We start from the raw sequence: 21,494 nt of genomic DNA, 5'->3' as shown, positions 1-21,494 counted from the left end.
TTTTAAGGTTGCATTCAGATTTAAAACAGCATTACGGAGTGTTTGACACTCCAACGTACTCCAACGCCAACTCATTACGGAGTGTTTGACACTCCAACGTACTCCAACACTCCAACGTAGCCATCAGTCCAGGCCAGCAACACCTTATTTGGCATGCTATATTTTTGTGTTATTGTTGGCTATGACATGTTGGAAAAGTATAGACCCTTTCATCAATAAAAACAAAATCAATGCTTGAACGTTCTATTTGGGCCCCAATCTACTTCCTCTGCATTAAGATAACATATGGAATGTTAAAAAGGAAGTCTTGTGGGGCCAACTATGATGCTGATAATGGAACTCTCTTGAAAGGGTCCATAGGTATCTTAATCTCTCCCTCACAGAACCACATTGTTCTGACTTAACCACATCTATCACAATTAATTCTAATTCTAAAGCAGTTACTCATAAAACATACAAATGAGGCAAAATGTTGCATAGTGTTACATAAAACATGCTCATTGTTGCTAAATTAGCTCAATCAAAATATTGTACCTATGAAAGGCTTCTAGTCTCTGATCTAGAACCCATGAGAGATCTTCAAATCAATTAAATAAACTTTGCGAAGCACTTTTTGTTGACAATAACCTAAATTGCATCTGTTAGATTCAAAGACCTTTTGACTAAAGCAAGGAAATATTTTTGCATGAACAAATGCTCTGTGTACAACAGGTCTGAGGTCTCTTTACCTGTGGAGTTCTGCTTCAGTTTCTCCGTTTTCTTTTTCCTCCACTTCCAGGGCTTGAAGATGCGGCCCAGGCTGGCCAGTTTGCTGTTGCGGCGGACGGGAGGGGTGCGCACCCCCGTCACCAGGCAACCAGACTGCAGCGCCCTCTGCTGGTCCATCACATCTATAGCATGACACAAAAACATGCAGGAGTCAGAACAATAACAGCTACTTCATTCACTCATTCACTTACTCACTTAATATCACTCTCTGGCTTGAACCAGAAAAAAACAACTCCTTCATTCACTCACTCATTCACTCGCTCATTCACTCAATCACTTGACTGACTGACTCAAACCTTTTGCTCTCTCACTTGTTTGCAAACTCAGAAACTATTTTAGTCCCTCAGTGACTCAGTCTCAACAGCAGCTACTCCATCACTTAATCATCTATTTTAAAATAAATATTTAAGGTGCATGCTAGGCTAACGCAGATGCTATTTCTGATCCTCGCTAACTCAATCACAACGTCATGCAGTCATGTAGCTTCCTGTCAGCCTTCCTGAACTCTATTTAATGCCAAAAACCTAAGTTGCGTTGTGCATTCCAGCTCTGAGACAAACACAACTGGCTTTCAAAACACAGTGATTTACTGTGATTTAATGGAATGGAGAATACAGCAGCAGAGATTCTCTTCAAATAGAATGCACATCTGGGTCACTCCCCTCAGGCAAAACACTTGCTTTTAATTAAAGAAAAGAGCTGCAAAAATAATCGCCTCGGAGAGAGATCCGTCTTTTCATGCTTTTGTTTCCCTTCTCTCGCAGTCCCTCTTTGCCCCCCCTGCTCATTCAATATGTCATCCCTCAGTTAAAACTATTCACTGCGCCTTTCAATTTCCTCTTTATACTTTAACTGGCACTTGTACTCCTCCTAATAATGCACTCAAAGGAACCCACCCCAATAGCCGAGGTCCCGGCATAACCCCCGCTAACTCCATTGGCATGCAAACGGCTTCATCACCCTTTAGTAAGCTGTGGTCAGACACGCTTCCCTCTGTTCCCCCGTGGGGCTTGCATGTGAACTGCGCTACAACAGTGACTATCTATGACTTCCTTCTCCATACAGAGGGCCCTGTTCTCTCGCTAACCTCTGCTGCTCCTCCTGCTGCTGCTGCTGACAGAGCCTGGGACAGAGGATGGCATTGTGCAATGGGGTTTACATGGTCGCAGCAGACCGGTGTTGGCCCCGTCCAAAAGCATACACACAAACAGACACACAGACACAGACACACACACACAGTCACACCCACACACAAATGACAATAAGCCACTTGAACTGAAAATGAGCAGAGGTAGAGATTGGAAAGCCCTGACGCCCACATCAACCCTCTCCCCCCACCACACACACACACACACACACACACACACGACAATCAGCCACTTCAACAGAAAAACAAGCTGAGTTAGTAACTGGACAGAAACCCTGACGCTCTCTGATGCAGTGGCACTGGACAGCAGCAGCAGTGGTAGCCGCTTCACTCCTGACATTTGACACAGAAAGCACAAGCAGCCGCTCCCAACGGGGGGGGGATTCACACACTGGAGGGCTTCCCACGGATTAACTCTTGATCCACTGCCTCTCATCAAGGCCTCCCCCAGTGCCAATCTGACTCCGTGGGGGTTTCAATCTGCGTGGATCAAAGTCAAAAGTGCTGGTCTGAGCTCCCAGCAGCCCCCTCCTCAAACCAGTCCACAAATCAGACGCTCTTAAGATACACGCACGGAGGTGGGAAAACACAAGGAGGAGAATATGTAGGAAGTAGGGGAGCTGCTTTTGACAGCTTTAGTGCTGAGCGTGAATGACTGACGGGAGGTGATTGACAGTTGGTGAAGGCATAACGGTAGAAGACCATCTGCCAGGGCTTCTCCCCTTTAATCTACATTCAAAATGGAGCTCAGGTTGTTCATTTTTTTCCCCCTCTTCAAGCCTATGGAGCCAAGGGGCCTAATACAATCTACAGCACTAGTCTGGAGTGATGAGCTGTGCCTCTAACTTTACTGTTGCATCAAGTGTCTGTGAGTGGGGCAGCGGAGAGGGAGTGACAGAGACAGGGAGAATGGAAGAAAGAGAGAGAAAGACATAGAGAGAGACAGACTGAGAAACAGACAGAGGGAGAATAGAAGTAGCAGAGAAGCAAGAGATACAAAGAGAGAGGGAGAGAGAAACTGAAAGCAACAGAGAGAGAGAGAGAGAGAGAGAGAGAGAGGGAGGGAGAGAGAGAGTGATACGACCTCCTGGAGAGCGGGAGGACAGAAATAGTTTCTCCCACACAGTCTGGCTGAGATGGAGAAGCGACACCTCCGGGGATTTGCAGATGAGCCGTGGGCCGGGCTGAGCCGTGGGCCGGGCTGAACCGTGGGCCGGGCCGAGAGCCTCCGCCACCGCTGTCACTTTCATCTCCGGCCCTCGCCTTCGTTATCAAGTCACACCCACCGGCTCGCAAACACAACAACACCTGCTCCTCTTTCCTCTCAAGTGCATACCTGAATTAAAATGCAATGCACAGGCACTGTACAGTGTAGCAGATGGAGGAGGGAGTGTTCAGACTGCAAGGATGAGCAAAAGAAAGTACCCTTGAAGCATTTGTCACCTATGCATATTCACCACTGGTGCTCAGTGGTAGCAAGTATGCACTCTGTATTTGAATATCAGTCAAGCATTTGCCATGCTGTGGAGGGAATTCCATCACATTCTACTACACATCCTTATAGGAGACATTTCACATGCATGCATGTACTGCTTTGTAACACATGCTGTGATACAGGGAACAGTACTGATGGCAAGGGTGCAGTAACCAAAAACTGTGTGTGTGTGTGTGTGTGTGTGTGTGTGTGTGTGTGTGTGTGTGTGTGTATTTCTTTTCTAACAGCATTTGTTGTACTATTTCTAGTACAACTAGATGTACCGCAGAGCGGTACAAAATATGACCGCCGCCCAGTCCAGCACATTTTTTCCACAAAAGTAAATCATGCTGAAAGGCCTATATGATTCTAACTGTCTCACTAAATTGCATTATCCACACTCAATTCTCACTGGTATCTGCTAGACAACAAGTACCAAAACATGATTAGTTCATAGATTTCACATGTAAAATTCATTTTATACAACCCCACCCCCATCTTGCCTGTTCATAATTCTGAGAAATTCTTAAATTGTGTGCATGTACACGTTTATGTTCATGTGTGTGGGTGTGTGTGTGTGTGCGTGCTTGTGTGTTTGCCTGCGTATGTGTGTTTGTGCATGTGCATGCATGCGTACATATGTCTACTGTGTGAGTATGTGTCATACGTATGATTACTGTGAATGTATGTGTGTGCGTGTGTATCTGTTTATGCACATGTGTGCACAAGGAATAGGTTAACATGACCCCTGGAGGCAAACATACGGAAAAAATTGGTCATCCTAGGCCCTACGGTTCTCAAGATATTCACAGAAAACTGTGTCTGCCCTACCCTCCTTTCGGGGGGTCCAGTACAGCGGGGGGGCTACAGATCAAAACGAAAAATGATGGTTCCATGCTATCCATGTGGGGTTACATGCCCACCAAGTTTCGTGTATCCCGGTCTTTCAGTGTCCCGGGAATCCTTGTTGGTGTACGGTCACTAAATGTACACATAAATTATTTTATTGTAAAGCCCCCCATGAACGAAAGTTCACAAAACTTGGCATGCATTTGGAGGGTGTCATAATGATCCTACACTTTCAATTTCGTGCAGTTTTGACCATGTCAGCCAGACATATTGTGATGAAAACACCTAATTTTTTGCTTTTTAATTTTTTGCTTTTTAATAAACTAGGTGGCGCTATACATGAAATAAGTGGTAATGGGATGGGTTGACATAGCCTGGGTGTTCCCATGCTGCCTTGCGCGCAATTTGATTGGCCTGGAGACCATGGAGCAAATTTTCGCCTGAGATAGGGAACCAATCACAGAACAGGGGGGAAAGCAAGACGATGATGAGCTATGCACAGACGCATTTGATAGACATCCGTGGCACCCAATAAACGGATCTGGGCATTTTTTTCAAATACGAGAAAATGAACGTTTGGTTCCCAGACCACGTCTCATTGAGAAGTGGTGCCGCTAGCCAGGCTAGGGTTGACATGCCCCCTTAAGACCAACATACAAAAAAAGGTGGACCTCCTAGGCCCTACGGTTCTCGAGATATTCACAGAAAACTGTCTCCGGCCACCTACAGGCCAGTTGGTGTATAGTAACATAAATTAATTTATTGTGTGGCCCCCCAGCGGGGGGGCTACAGATCAAAACGAAAAACGATGGTTCCATGCTATCCATATGGGGTTACATGCCCACCAAGTTTCGTCTACCCCGGTCTTTCAGTGTCCCGGGAATCCTTGACGGAAATTTGGACATGCGAAATGTCCGCGGCGTTCATAATAAATGCATTAGGAGCGCTTTCTTAAGGAATGTTCCATTTCCCCCCCCTCTTGCAAAAAATAACTTGGTCTAACACATAAAATATTCAGTCTTTCCATTCAGGGCAGAACATAATAAAGATGCTCTAAAAAGCATTGGCCACTGGTGTTTCTGCAGGGCCAGAGGACTGCACTGACTAAGAATAGTAAGGGGGAATCCTGGGCATGCTCTCTGCAAGTTTGGAAAGACCGCATGGACAGCTTGGGTGAATGCTGTTATGGCCGACCCCGCCCATGCTGTTATACGTGAGTCTGGTATGTTCAAACACAGGCTCACTGAGGCTGAACAATCTTGTTAAACCACTCAGGCTGATCCAGGTTCAAGCACAGGCGACCATAATGAGACCACATTACACCCATGTCACAGTGCATTAACGATCCAATATGGCCACTCATTCACATCTTCTGCAAAGGCCATTTGCCCCAAACAGTCAATTCATTAGATGTGTATCAATACTAATGGATATTAAATGCCTGTTAGGGTAGTTCTGGTTTGCATACGGGCAGTCATCCGTGAAGAATAAAATACAAAAATGAAATGCACGAGGATGTGCTCATGCCTCCTAGTGCTCACAGGGAAAGATGCTCACTGACAAAAGGAGGAGAGACACTTAACTCCTGAGTACAATGATAAGCAGGTCATCTGCCTTGGTCTTGTGTGTGTCCAGCTAACCAGCATGTGTGGTATTCAGGTCAAGCCTTTTAGTTAACTGCTGCTGCGGCGGCAGACCCCGCCTGGGTCATCCTTCCGTTGCCATGGTTACTGCCAGGGATGCTGCAGAAAAGCCCCTTGGAGGCAGGAGAGAATCACGGGTGCAGAAGAGGGAAAAGGGGGTTGCTGGGTGGAGAGGGATGCTGTTGCCACGCAGAGTGACAAGGAAAGCTTCAGTAGCCAATCGGAGCCCAGTTATGCATAATGCATCCCTGGTACGCCTCTATTTTTAATTTGCAGGGAGCTGTTTTCTAAAAGATTTACTAGCATGGAAACTTGTGAATGACTGTCAAAATTTGTGCAAATATCTAAATCAAGCCTCTCACCCAACAGTCTTCACAAAGGCCTTTACAATCAATACATTCTGGAAAGAAAAAAAATAGAAATGTGGACAGTTTCATATTTCCAAGATGCATGTTTCTGTTTCAGATTACTTATTTGAGATATTACAGTAAAAAGACAACTTTACTACATTAGTTCACAAGCACAAAATTGTTTACTTGTATTTAGTATTTAGTTTAGTTAGTTTTCTTATCTGTCTTATCTTCTACTGTCTTTATTGTACAGTGGAGTTTAGTTATATGTTTCTACTTATACTTATGTTTACCATTTCTGCTGTAAGTGCATGTTGTGTGTTATGTCTGTATGCTACTGAGACCCTTGAATTTCCCCTTGAATTTCCTCTATCAATCTATCTATCTATCTATCTATCTATCTCTCGCTCCCTCTCCCTGTCACTCCCATCCCCTCTTGTTTTAGATTACAGTAAAGTTTGATCAGAGTACTCTTTTTTTTACAGTAGGCCTAGCCTAGATACACTTGCACAAGCCACACAAACATCCACGATATCGCTGTCTGCCACACGCGAGCAACACAACATGCCTGGCCTTCGCAACAACGTTGCCATGCACATTGCTATGAGGCATTCCCGTAGGCATGTGTCACCCAGCAACTAATTATCTCTCACGAACACTTATCAGGACACCGGCTCAAAAGTGGTTGAAACTCTGAACACACTCACATGACATTTCCAAACTCTCGTCGGGTGTCTTCAAGACTTTCACCTCTGTCTTCCCGCTCGCCCAAAAAGCTTCACCGCGCCTGCACGCCGCGATGGGGGAAAAGTGATGCAAGGCGTGGAATGTCAGCGATAAAAGGGAGGGGGTAGCCGGAGAGCTCAAAACAACCGTGGTGGTGCCCCAGGGAGGATACGAGAGTAAATAACACAATTCAGCGGTAGCCTACAAGCGAATTTATGTCCTCTGTAAACTCTTGACTAGGACCGAGAACACCCGCATGCGGTCTACACGTCTGCTACAGCTGGGACTAATTCATATTCTGCCTACCGCACCCACTATCTTTTCCCTCACCAATCGTAGTAGCGGCTGTGGGGCGAACGATGTCATAGCTCATGTTTTCAGCTTCAATGCATGTCAGCGGACAGACCACGTGCTACAATCCTGAAAACAGTCTTGTCTGCCCGCCTCTGCTGATGGCAAATATGAACACTGGCCATTCATTCAAGAATAAGACAGTTTTATTTAAAAGAAGGGGAACAAAATCTGCTCCTGGGACAAACATAGACTACAGAAAAATCAAGGGAAAAATATATTTACATATGCTGCTGCATCCAGCTTATATTTGAATAGATGGCTACAATATATTTAATAGTCTGGCCTACAGCTAACAATGAACAGCTTTAGAAAGGTTGGTAGGCAGTAGTCTATCAAGCCCATATGTATTATTACTGTAAAATGGTAGCCTGTCAAGTTATATTCCATTCAAATATTATATTAGTTTTCAGTCATATCTTGGAATACACGATGGGAGTACACGCTATAATACCAGCTTGGATATAGAGATAAAAATAGCATAATTACACCAGCTTCTTGTTAAATACAGGTATTACTGCAACAGGAGACCACTGAGTCAATTACTATCCACTTGAGAGTCGGGTCATAATTAGGCTTACAACAGCAAGATGGCCCTTGGCCCATACATAAAAAAGGGTTATGGTACAAGCAGAAATGTCAAGGGGTTTGTTTTGCTGCCATGTTTCTCTTCCCACTGATGCTTACTGGCTTGTTAACAAATGGCCATCATCAACTAGGCCAGCCAGTAAAATTGATTAGTTGTGGTCCAATTTTGAATGTATCGCCATTGATCTGGCTCCTTAATTGTCATGTAATAGTGCTGCTTTGACTGTGTGTGTGTGTGTGTGTGTCTTTGTCTGAGTCGGTGTGCCTGTCTCTCCTCTCTCCCTTTAGAGGACGAGCACTTTATCTGAATGTTTGTTGTGACAGCAATCACTTTGGCAGGAAACACAACCATCTGTGGTTGCAAACAGAGAAGGCAGCATGACCATTAGCATTTGCCTCAAATGCAGGGCTTCAGATACACGACACAGTCCAAGAAATTCAAAGATAGACTGATCTCTCCAGGCACAGACAATATGTACAGTAAGTGTGACACAGAAATTGAGGGGGGTATATGGGTCTTTCTAAACATAATATTGAGCTCAATCAATAGTGAGTAAAGACAAAAAGAATTGTGTAATATGTAAGGGATAATGGACGACACAGCGTTTGGTTCACAGAAAGACATGCACGTTCGAGGTGGTAAAACGGCCCTGACGCACAGCCAAAAAATCAGAGCTACTTCATAGGTGTGCAAATAATATACAGTTATTACACGTTTTAAAGAACGTTTGACAATAAGAAATTCAACCAAACAGTGTAATATATAAATGAGAAATGATTGAGGTTAGTGAGGAAAGCCTTGGCCAACACTTATCTAGAGTGGAGAGCAGACTCGAGAGAGGCAGAAGAAAAGCTTGCAAGGCTTGCCACTAGCACTTGCTCAAAGCCAACCAAAGCTACAGAGCTTGCAGAGCTCATCTAAGCCACACAGCAATGCCACATAAGTGCTTTACAATTGATTTTCCTGGGCAGTGCAGCCTCACCTTAACTGAGTAAGATGCACATAATTGATGCAAGAACACACTGAGACCATAAAAATGTTGTTTACACTGAACATTAAACATTAAGTAGTCTTCACTTGTGGTTCAGCAGTATATCATTCATTGTGTTGCATGGGTCCAAGTTTTATGGTACTGCTTCAGAGCCAGTGTGATGTAGATCATGCTAATAGGCATACAGTATGAGTGTCTACAATAAATAGTGATTTGAGGTGTTGTTCTTAGCTTAAGCGAATCAACTATCACAAAATCCAAGGGAAGGAAATATCATTATTTATGTTTCAACTGACTGCAAGATCCTCTGTGTAATTATAGACCTACTGAAAATCAATGATGATCGATCATTCATTAATAATTACATATTTGGTAATGAAAGTGTCCAAGAGCCCATTAATACTTAATTGACATCAGGCATGGCAAGGTCACAACATACATGTTCAAAGATATCACTGGAGCTTTTTGTCAGTGACTGTAGTAATAAACAAGTAAATGAACATAACCAGGAAATAAATATCCAAGCACAATTTTCAAAAGTATTTTGAGTCATATTTGAATATCTGATATATAGAGTTAATGTTTTGGTTGACAGGTTGAAGAAGGTGTTGACAATGTCACAAATTCAGTTACCAGGGAACAGACATACAAAGTGGCCTTGCCTACAGGCCTACTATAGGACACATAGGATGAATGGTGGCGTCTGGGTAAACAATTGTAAATACAGTACAGCCAATAAGCTTTCAACTACTGTATATTATGCTACATTGATTGAGATATCAAAGAGGCATAGCTCTCTTCTCACATTTACTGTAATAGTTTATATCCCCTATGTTATTGCTAAGACTGTTATTGTGCATTAATTAAAAAATGTCAGCCACACTTGTTTTTCAAGTTTGAATTTCAAATTTGGACTTTATCCAACTAATTACTGTAGATATGGAATGCAACAGAAAACTTCCAAAGCTCTTCCATATTTCAAACAGCTCAACTGATTTGGTTGAATGGCTTAAAGCATTTCCTGGCTGGATTTTCTGCGATTGTGCTCATGACATATCACCACAAAATGTACACTCAAAAAAACTATATTTTCCAACTCAGCCTCTGTCCATGACTCCAACATCGTTACGAGATAAGGCACTGGCTCTGATGGCAGCTGGATGACAAATGGGAAAGACATGTTTTTGGGCAGCTTTTGGGTTCTTGGAATAGAACTGACATGGTCTCAAGAGACAGTGAATCAGATGAGTCATCCGAGCATTTCATTTCCCATTCTTACAGTAAGTGTGCATAAGTGCAGAGAGACAAGCCAGGTAAGGGAAAAGATAGAATGAATGGCAGAGAGACAGAGACAAGAAGAAAGCGAAAGGATTGGGCAAGATTATGTTAAAGAATAAGAGAGCAAGAAAGGGAGACTGTGTACAGTATATCTCTGTGTGTGTGTGGGTGTGTGTGTGTGTGTGTTAGTGTGTGTGTGTGTGTGTGTGTGTGTGAGAGAGATAGAGAGAGAGAGACAGAGAGAGAGAGAGAGTTAGAGAGAGTGAGAGAAAAAAGGCTGAAGACAGAGCAGGGGGGGAAACGAGTTTGCAAATACAAGCCAACCCAAAGCTCTTTAACAGACACCATGCGTCGCAAAACAGGGGTAGGTGGTACAGCCTGCAGGGGCAGCAAGACGTCCACTCAGGGATTCCACTCAGGGATTCCACTCAGGGATTCCATTCCACTGCAAGTGATACAGTACCTCTGGCCTGGGAAGGGAGCCAGACTTGTCTCTGACTCTGGCACCAGTGCTCTGTCTTTCCCTTCTGAGTGAGCTCAGAGGAAAGACTGCTGCTGCTACTGGGGGCTGCTTATGTCAGTGGAAAAGAATGGCAGGCCACAGAATGCAAAGCCATCTTGACTGATTTGACGATCCACAGAGAGAGAGACGATTAGAAATATATAGGCCACCCAACCAATTAGGCGCAGTGCATGAATACAGCCGTCATCCACAAAGACATATTTGAAAATAAAATATGAAGTTATTGAAGGGCGTTTGACAATATATGTTTATACTTGCATTCATTTCTGAGCAAATAGCTTCTCATTTTTGGGCATATAGTTCCTCTTCTGCCTTTGTCCTTTATTCACATTCTTTCAGGAACAGAAAAATGCAATAACAGGCTTCACACAAGAAGAAGATGCATTAAAATAAGAGCACTGTTACACTCCCCTTAGAATTACGTAATTGTAATATATCGGTATTCTACATGTACATATTGATATTTTAAGAAACAGTCAAACTCTACATTGTGCTTCATAGGGGTCCTCTTTGATTTGTGAACATGAACTCCCTTAGACTTCTCAGATGTTACAGACATAATGGACAAACTGGAGCTCAGACATGGCTTTACACACCCTTGTCAACCGCCAAAATATGGTCCTGTGTAAATAATTGAACAGACGCTGTGCTTTTGGGGACTACACCCTTGCTGTTTGTAAGGCTTGAATAATTAATGCACATTCTCCTAATTCAATATTGCAGTGGAACGAGAACCTGCAAAGGTATGTGTGTGTGGCTCACTGGGCCAGCAATAATTTGTTTTGGGCCCACAATTCAATTTCTTTTGTGTACAGCCTTCAATAAATGTTGCAAAGGCAGTTCACAGGGACTGTGATTGTAGTGGTCTGTTTATGCTCTTGGTCATTCTCCTAGTAACATTGGAATGAATGATGTAAACAAATATGGACACAGGACAGGTGCACAGAAAAGGTTGGCGAGCAGCACACACAAGCTTTAGTGTGGTTGCTATTGTACAGATAGTCTGCCTTTTCTAGTTCTTCGTAAGCATCTTGCACACATAACTTAATCTGCTAAATCACCCTCTGTTGTTGCTCACCCTGGAGCCTCCAGATGTTATCAGTGGACAGGACTACTTTTGTTATCAAGGGATGCCTAGAGTCGGTATTTTCCCTAGCTTCTCAGTGCATACTGAGTGCATACAGTATTTCAAATGCTTGTTTTTTTCTGCTGAAACTTGTTTTATTTTTTGTCATTTTGGTTCTGGGTCCCCTTCAAAGAACACATGCATTAAAGAAATGGCTCCTTGTGGAGTTTGCTCAAGGGAAAAGGTCAAGCAATTAATCATATATTCAGCTACAGGCATTGAGGCACAGAATTTGGCCCAAAATTAATTGCTTGCGTCCATTTTAATGGTTTACACGACCCCAGTGACCGCCTTTCCCTTGGCTTGTTCTCTCCCAGTGATAGCGGACAGGGCGTTTTTAGTGCAAAGGATGTAATGCACTCCACAATTGGCCTTTATCCACAGCGACTCAGCATTACTCAACTCCATTTACAAGTTACTGGGTAAGCGTTGCCGCTATATGTCCACTGCGAGACACATTCATAATTACTGAGGACTAATGGGTCAAATGATGTGTTATCATGGTTTTCATCCCTCATGAACAGAAAAAAATGTACGAATGTCCACATTATGGTTGGTGTGATTTAAAATGGTGCCACAGCGAACTGAGTTTATGAATATCACAGCATTAAAGCAAAAGTCAAATTAAAGAAACAGGGAAATAGATTTGAATTAAGAACAACATTTAAGAATCCTACTTCTAAGCATAATATCTTGCTTTGACTTTTCACACCATAAGACTTCTTTGTAAAGCCACAATACCAGCTGCTCTGCGTCAATGTAAACTCATGCGTGCATCTTCTACCCTGGAGGTGTGTGTGGGGGGAGCTTCCTGCGTCTCTGTATTAGTAATCTGTCCTCTTAGCCAATCAGCTCCCACGCGCCCACCTCCCAGTGTTTCTCTGAGGTGTTAGTGTGTTATTTTAATTACATCTGAAGGAAGAACAGCTGCAAAAAATAGATACTCCACACACATCCACCCACACACACACACACACACAGACACACACACACACACACACACACACACACACACACACGCACACACACACGCACACACACACACACGCACGCACACACACACACACACACACACACACACACACACACACCACAGACACACCTTTAGCTTGCATTGCATTTACATTTCACAGACTCCTGATGATGGGACTGTTGGGACGTCAGCAGTGTTAAATGCATCACTGTTTTTGCTCATCACACAAATATATGTGGAGAGGAAAATAGGACATCTCCTCGGCTTGTTTACTAATGTCGGCCTTTGTGATGATAATGGAAGAATTTCTGTGTCCGTGTGTATGTGTTTGTATGTGTGTGTGTGTGTGTGTGTGTGTGTGTGTGTGTGTGTGTGGTAGGCAGGAGAATCAGGTGGGTGTGTTTTCATGTGCAACATGCTTTGCTGTTATTCAGAGCTGAATGCATTTAGGTCAGCACATGAAATGCCCATAAAAAATATATTATGATGCATGAATGGCTAATGGCGTCGCTTGGTCGAAGATCCCTAAGGAGTGCATGAGTCTACACACACACACAGAATAGTCACTGGGCAGACTTATCACTGCCCAGAGTCAAGACCTGTTATTACCCACACATTGACACACAGACACAGACACACACACACACACACACACACACACACACACACACACACACACACACACACACACACAGACACACACACACACACACACACACACACACACAGATACACACACAACAGAGAGATAAACACACTGGGGCTCATTCATGCTGTCTCTTTTGCTTGTTTAGTCTCATTTGTACTACCCCTCTGTCTCTCTTTCTCTCAACCCTATACCACTGCACTGTTAATCTCTTTTTCTTCCACCCTTTCACCTTCTCTCGTCTCTGTCTCTCCATCACCACCTTCACCATGGCTCGGTAAATCTCAGGCAGTCTCAGTAAACAAGTCAGTGGGATTACATGGGACCTACCAGACAGTGGGTTCTTCCCCACTCAGAGAGACAGACAGAGAGAGTCAACCGCATAAATAAAAGACAAGGAAAGCCAAGGCGGCCCAATTATGTAAGGACATAAAAGCACATGAGAGCTCCATGTTGGGGACAAATGAGCGTTATTAGGAGACAGAATGAAAGACAGTGTGTGCATGTGGGTCACTGAGCAGGGGCTCCTCCCCATCCAGTGAGCTTTGAAGCGTTTACTACCCTCCGTACAGCAGCCTCTGTCTGCAGAGAGATATGAACATGGCTTTCCATGGCAGATGTGAGGCAAGTCTGACCTGTCTTGAGAGCCAGACTGAGCCTGTCTTCTATATCTGCCGGTTTCCTTTTAGCACTGTAAGACTGTATATGAGACATGTCATTGATTCTTGATTCTTTCAATCTCATCTGGTCCGAAGCACCACGTGTGAAAACAGCTTCTTTAATGAGCTGAGAGGAAAACCAGGGGGAGGACGGGCATTTGTAATTTTTCTGCTCTCTCAAGCCTGCTTTTGCAAGCTGGCTAGTCCTGATTGTCCACACGAAGCTAGGCCTTCTGTGCCCATCCTGCCTTTAATTAGCACTGAAGCATGGTCGGACTCTATCCTTATGACACACAGCCGCCCAGGGCCAATGGGATCGCTGAAGCTCTCTGGGGCCTGTGTGGTGGCATTTGATTGGAGCAGAGTGATGTCACTACCCAGCCCCCCGCCCCCACACCCTTCTCTGTGTGAGGTTGCTGTCTATGGTGCTGAAGTCAATGGAAGCTGGTGACATCTCGGCATGGTTTCTACAGAATGGGGTAAGAGGCAGCAGGGGGGTTCTGTTTAGCAAAATGCATCATCAGCCTGGGCCACAAAGCTGCCAATTCAGCCTAACACACTTCTCAGTCAGCACAAGGTCCTGCATGGACGCCACAGAAAGAACCTATTGTCCCACAGACTCAAGCAGACTAGAGAAGAAAGCTTGACTGTAGATTAAGTACGTTAGAAACATATCATACAACCCACTGGCAACAATAGCAATAACATTTCAGCATTACTTTGTTCTACCATCATATAACAGTTTACATGATTCTCTCACAGTTTGAAGGCCTAGAGGAAAAAAAAAAAACTAAATTCATGATCATTAGATTTAATCATAAATTTGGATTTGATTTTTGTCATGTGCTGCTGTAAAACTACTTACAGTTAATGGATCTAGTACTCTATCTACCTATCTATCTAACATTAATACAATAACTGCTAAGCACTCTACTATACTGCATCAATATATTTTATGATTTAATCCAAAATAACCCAGAAATATTGTTTTAAAGTGCAATAACCTTAGTAATCTTACCATGAGCCCTGTAGTGATTTTCCCCCTCTGCAAAAGGTAATGTCATGCATAAAATATTATTTTAATGCTTCTAGAGAGTGAGTAACTTCACACTGCCCCAGATACCGAGAGCTTTAATATGGTGATTTCTGCTCATTCAGTTCTTTCGCTCCTCTCTCCTCTGTTTGAACATGTCCGTCCGCACCTCACAGCTTTGTCCTAATCTCAGTGTCTATGATTCTCCTTCATCCCTCACTCCCTTGTCATCCCACTATCTGAGAACCACCTTCCGTTTTTGCATGAAATTACATTGTGATTTATGTGATGTCTGACAAATGACTGTACAGCAGTGCCAAACATCCATCACGGTGCCCTTCTGTTTTTCATATGTTTCACAAGACAGGCAATTCATTGCACATCTTACACAGTCAGTCTGACTAGAGCCTTTCCTTAGGGCATGTTCTGTGAAGTAGGCAGAGAGAACAGCGCAGCCAGATAAGCCTGTAATGTTGCAGAGAAGTCTATTAAAAAATATCTGGGGGACAGAGGAGAGAAAGTGAAACAGGTCTGCAGAGAAAATGGCCTTGCGTTGAGAAGCCGGGTGACCTTGGACAGCGCAGAGTCAGGTCCGGCCCCGCCCCCCCTCTCCTCCCATCCCCTGCTGGTGTCCAGGTGGCGAGGTGTCACTCCAGGCCTGACGGAGTGGATCTCATGACAACGACGACCAAATGGCCCCCCCACTGATGCACATACCGCCCTTACATTACGGCGGCCCCCTTTCATGCCTCTGGCCCTGTCCTCCACTAGCGCATCCTGCCTGCGTTCCTGCACTGTCCTTGTGAGAGCTGCTGGCCTTGAAGGGACTTAGTATGGCTCTCGGCCCTCACTGATGTAGGCCAATGGCTTTTCCCTGCAGACTCTTTTGGCAGGGCAGCGCCTCTTTTAACCTCCGTCTTTACCGGCGCTCTCTCTCGCTGCCCCTCAGGGAGACTGCCAGCAGGTGGCCCCTATCTTGGCTGAGTTCCCCCTCCTTTTAGACCTGGCTCTTCACACTTTCTTTCCTCCTTTTTATCTCCTGTTTCACTGACAAGTCTCTGGTGTGCTACAGAAACGAGGCTGTTATTCACCTCCCCTTGTACATCTCTGCAACCCATTATTTGAAGGTGGACTCAGCGATTATTGGTCTTAATCATTGAGTCTCACAGCCATGGAATTCAAATATGTCAGCTTTTTGTAGTATGGATTTTTCCTGAAGTGCAGTCTGCCTTTTGCGTCAGATCCCATTTTGTTTGTGCTGGCCAGACTAGAGTTTATCCTCTCTTGCCAGTCTCAAGGTGCCAATTCATTGAGCATGAGCATGCTTATGGGAATGTGTTTCTTGCAGCATGGCAGACAATCACCCTCTGTGGTAATTTTCTCTGTTCTGGCATAATTGTACAAAATAGTTCACAATTACATTTGGCTTGATGAAAATCAACCTGTACCAGGCTTCATTATCTCGCATAAACCACTTTGTCCTGATTATGTCAACTCCACAAAGCTCTTGTATAATATGAAACTGCCAGAACTACTGGTAATGTCTGAAACTGTGTGCATATTTTTGTGTATTTCTGTGTGCTTTTGTATTTGGCTCTCTCTCTTGTCTGTGTGTGTATGTGTAAACTGAAGATTTAGACTGAGTAAGAAAAAAAGAACCCTTTTTCCTAATTTGACTAATATTTCAGTGTAATTGTCTAATTATGATCAAACCATTCTACCCGGAATATCAAAGGCTCATAAACGCACAGCTGGCGTGATTTCATTTTCAACAGAGGTCTGAAAACAAGCTGTTGTCTGCTGTCTGAATATGACATGTGCTGATGTGAGTGAAATAAATCGGCACATGCACTTCTGGAGGAGCTGAATTGCTTGCAAACACCGCCAACCACACGTGGGAACACAGGAGCCCAACCTGCTTGCTATTCCCTTTGAACTGCACGCTCCCCAGCACACACATATTCATCATCTCAGCTCTGAATATTAACCACTGAACATGAGGGCTAATTATAGACAGCACAGCACCCCCCCCCCCCCACAACCACCCACCCACCCAGCCCCAACACCCCCCCCCCCCCTCCACACACACCCCCATTAATAAAACATTAAACACACCTGAATTCAGCGGATAAGGGCTCTCATCGGCCTCATCAGGCTGCACTATAAGACACTGCTTAAGCAGCACTGAGAGACTCAAAAGAAACGTCTCACTTTAGGCGGACCTGTGAAAGGAGAGGAAATGTCCCAGGGGCAGGGTACCCTTTGATGTTGCAGCGTGGCAGATTATGCCAATAGGATCAGCTGGAAATATAGGGCAGCTAATCCAAGTGTGATATACGGCCCCCACAGGCAACGCTGAAGGCACCAAGACAGCCCCGGCTAAAATACACATTAACTACGCGACACCTCGCTTCATCAGTTCAGCAGACGAGCAAACACTCAGCACTCAGTCGGTGATTGCTTGATTGGATGATCGATACACTAAATGAGCTCCATTTTCAAATAGCTTCACCGCCCTATCATTTGGAACAATCTCCTTTAGTTATGGTACTGCTCAACTGGAAGAGTACTGCTTACAACACCAAGATCATAGGTTTAAGCCCCAGACAGCACACATCCTGATCAAATCAGTCATTCTGAATTTAAAAACATCTGCTAAATATCAATGCACATGGTTGTAGCACAATGATCCTTCTGGAAAATGCAGCATTGATTGTGCGAAAATGATGATGATGATGATGATGATGATGATAATGCCAAGGCCTGAATGAGTATTTTTGTTTTTTCCTTCTTCGAAACGTGACCTCACCCCTGACCTATTCGCCGTGGTCAACATGTCAGACGTTGTTAGTGTCTCCTCACGCCCCTCTCCTCTTCTCTCCATCCTGTCTCCACCTCAGAGTGCAGAGTGGATGAGTCACATGCGCTCAGCTTTCATAAGCCTGACCCCCACCTCTCACACTCTCCAGTCCAGTCTGGCTGCTCAGAGTAGCCCACCTTAATGAGCCGAACTCACTGGCCTCCTCAGACCCCAAACACTGTCATAACGTAAGATGCTCGAAAAAAGGGCCTGAGCGTTGGTCAGCTTGCCTCTCTCGCTCTCTGAGAGAACACTGACTCGATGAGTCACCGTCACCCCCTCTGTAATCATGTCTACAGAGGAAGAGGGGGAACAAACTAAAAGCTGGAAGATGGATGCCATTTCACTGCAGTGCTACAGTCATTTCCATCTCCCTGTGAGGTGTTCAAGTGTTTCTAAATTAGTACTATCCAAGGCTGATAAGCTGTAACTTAGATCCCTCTCATCCATCTCTCTCTCCCTCTCTCTCTGTCCCTCTCTCTCTCTCTTTCACTCTCTCTCACTCTCTCTTTCTTTCTCATTTCCTTACCAGATCATTTGATCTATTCTTTCTGTTCTTGCAATTGGAGGGCTTCTGCTCTGGTCTTCAAGTGTGCATTTAAGAGGCAGGATCAAAGCCATGATGGGGGAGCAAGACAGATGAAAGACTTTGTTTCTGAATCTGCAAAAGTGTGTGTGTGTGTGTGTGTGTGTTTTGTACAAAGTGTGTATAATTATGTGTGCTGTGCATGTGTGTGTGTGTATGCATGTTTGTGTGTTGTGTGCTTGTGTGTTTGTATTTGTGTGGTGTGTGCATGCAGGGGTCTACTAGTAGGACAGACCAAAGCTGCCTTCATGGCAAAGAGACAAGAACAACATCAGGAACACACTGTGATACTAATGAGTGAAGGGCTGTGTGTGGGTTTATGCGTTTGTGTGTGTGTGTGTGTGTGTGTGTGTGTGTGTGTGTGTGTGTGAGAGAGAGAGAGAGAGAGAGAGAGAGAGAGAGATAGAGAATGGTGAGAGAGGCAGTGAATCATGGGTAATCAGCGAGATCTGACAGAGCCTCCCTGGCCTCCGTTTGCCATCTCACAAGATGTTCCAGCAGCGGCATGCTCCTACTTCAGCTCCTGCCACTTACATAATCTAGCATTTCACGCCACAACATCCAGGGGCCCTGCGCGAGCATTCCACTCCGACCAAAACAAACCCTGCAGCCCTGTCACCATGGCAACGACAGCAGGACACACAAAACTTCCACAGTCTGGCCAATCTCTGTAGATATTGGCTCCCATACCCTCACCCCTATCCCCTCCAACCAAACACTAACACACCACCAGTAGTCTGACTGTGTTTACTAGGTAAACAGCGAAATGTAGAATGATGACATGAGAGCCTCTCAAAAAAACTAAAGTGTTTTTACATAATGCCCTGTGTTTTGAGCAGAGATAATATCACTCAGACCTTGAAAAAATGATCCACCCAATAAGGATTCCTATAGGAGTACTATAGAAATGCACTCAACTTCCATAACCTCCTTTTGTAATAAAAAAATGAAATTGAAACATAAAAATATAGTGTCACCCATAAGTGGTTAAAGGAATTATCCGGAGTAAAATGCACTTTAGATCAATTTACGGATGATTTGGAGTACATACGTTGAGTTGACATCAAAATCATGTCATTCGGATGTGTTTTGAGAAAGTTCGATTTTACCGTTTTTAGTCAAAACTCGTTAGCCTGGAAGTGACCAGGGCATGTCATTTCGCCGCTACAAAACGCTATTTTTATACCTCTTCTACAGTTCCAACCAACATTACACTTACGTGGTAGTGAGTAGAGGGTCCCTAAAGCCAAACCGAAGTATCCCGAGGTCTTTATGTGGTCGGATAGAGTCCAGAATGAATTTCATCAAGCCAGTACCTTTCCGGAAATGTTGCTGCTGCAGCTGGCATCTTTAGGGGAAAGTCCGTAGGAGTCGATTGGATCACGTCGTTGCACGACATCATGTCACGTGACATTTCAAAACTCCAACCTGTTAGTAAGCTAGGGTTTGCTGTTGCATACAACTTCATTTCAATTTCGAAAGAAATACTGGACTATGTTTTTTTTTAAAAACGGCGACGAAATTGTGAATTTCCAGAGCCTGTTACTCCACACTCGGCAATCGACTGATTAGAACTGTAGAAGAGGTATAAAAATAGCGTTTTGTAGCGGCAAAATGACATGCCCTGGTTACTTCCAGGCTAACGTGTTTTGACTAAAAACGGTAAAATCGAACTTTCTCAAAACACATCTGAATGACATGATTTTGATGTCAACTCAACGTATGTACTCCCAATCATCCGTAAATTGATCTAAAGTGCATTTTACTCCGGATAATTCCTTTAATAAGAAAAGAGAATGCAAGAGGCTTTGCTGATTATATCGTACTTTACTCATTTGGTTGGGCCGTTATCTCTTCTGCCAGAAGTCTAATTTCATAGATCTGTTTTTCCGAACTTGATAGATTACTTGATATGAATCCACAAAAGGCCAAGGCCCTTTGGCTGAACTCTCCAGAAGTGAAGTATGCACAGCATTTGCTGCAGTCTTCTGCATTAGTTCTTCAGAATCTACCATCACAGTTGATTCAATGAAGCCATCTGAACCTTTTTTTGACACATTGGCAAGCAGGTGTGTTTTGTAAAAAAAACAAAAACATTACATTATACGTATCCATGCAAACAAGATTGTGTTGTGCTTCTAATTCTTTGTGTTATTTGAAAGGCTTTGCAGTTAATCCTGATCTACAATGCCCCTGAGGTACAATAATGCAGGCTTGCTCTACCAGTCAACAGGGTTTACATCTGAAAGGCCTCTCTCTCTTCTCCTCGACAGCACAGCTAACACGGAATTACTGATTGAATTGTGCTAAAAGCTCCCTATTTGCACACAGGCAGCTGTCGCACATTTAGCCTTGGATTTGTGGCTAATCACTTAACACTGGTACAATACTGTGATACTTAGATTAGATCTGTTAGGACTGCCTCTCTTGATCCCACATATATGTTAAGTCATAAGTTTAATCAGCACATCATTATATAAATACTTCTAAATGTTTTAGATGTAAGCCTGATATGAATTTCCAATGAGTTTTCTCTTTCTCTCTCCCTGCCAGTGTTTGTGTGTGTGTGTGTGTGTGTGTGTGTGTGTGTGACTATGCTGTCATTGTGCGTAGGTAAGTGGATTTGGGTTGACATGCTGCTGAGGCAGCGCAGTCTTCTTACTGACTCCTGCGAGAGGTTCTCTTCATTAAGGGTGATCAGATAGAATCACACGCTGCCTCCACATTGACGGAAGCATCCTGGGCATCGCTGTGTCTTCCCCCTTATGCTGGAGGAGGACAGGCTCTGAGCCCCGTCAGGGGTCACCATGACAACAACCAGATACACAACTGAGCATTGTTGTCGTCTGATGCTCAGCCCTCCTCTCTCAGAGATGGAGATGAAAGGGATCCGTCACATTCGTCCAAGGACACTTAATGGGG

At 44.1% G+C, this 21,494-nt stretch overlaps 1 protein-coding gene across 3 annotated transcripts in view; it reads right to left on the bottom strand.

The window, feature by feature from the left end:
* The window catches only part of phactr3b (phosphatase and actin regulator 3b), a 50,732-nt gene that overhangs the window by 27,921 nt on the left and 1,317 nt on the right, over window positions 1–21,494 (bottom strand). For 2 of the 3 annotated variants that reach the window (XM_042090374.1, XM_042090375.1), the window contains exon 2: window positions 729–890. In XM_042090374.1, the coding sequence (XP_041946308.1) occupies window positions 729–890 (162 nt within the window). Of the gene's footprint in view, window positions 1–728; window positions 891–6,938; window positions 7,333–21,494 lie in introns of those variants that run through there. The other variant, XM_042090373.1, reaches the window with a different exon arrangement.

The sequence above is a fragment of the Alosa sapidissima genome, chromosome 4, assembly GCF_018492685.1.
Source record: "Alosa sapidissima isolate fAloSap1 chromosome 4, fAloSap1.pri, whole genome shotgun sequence".
NCBI lineage: Eukaryota > Metazoa > Chordata > Actinopteri > Clupeiformes > Clupeidae > Alosa > Alosa sapidissima.
The sequence above is the reverse complement of the archived record's forward strand: the minus strand, read 5'-3'. Positions and strand labels throughout refer to the sequence as shown.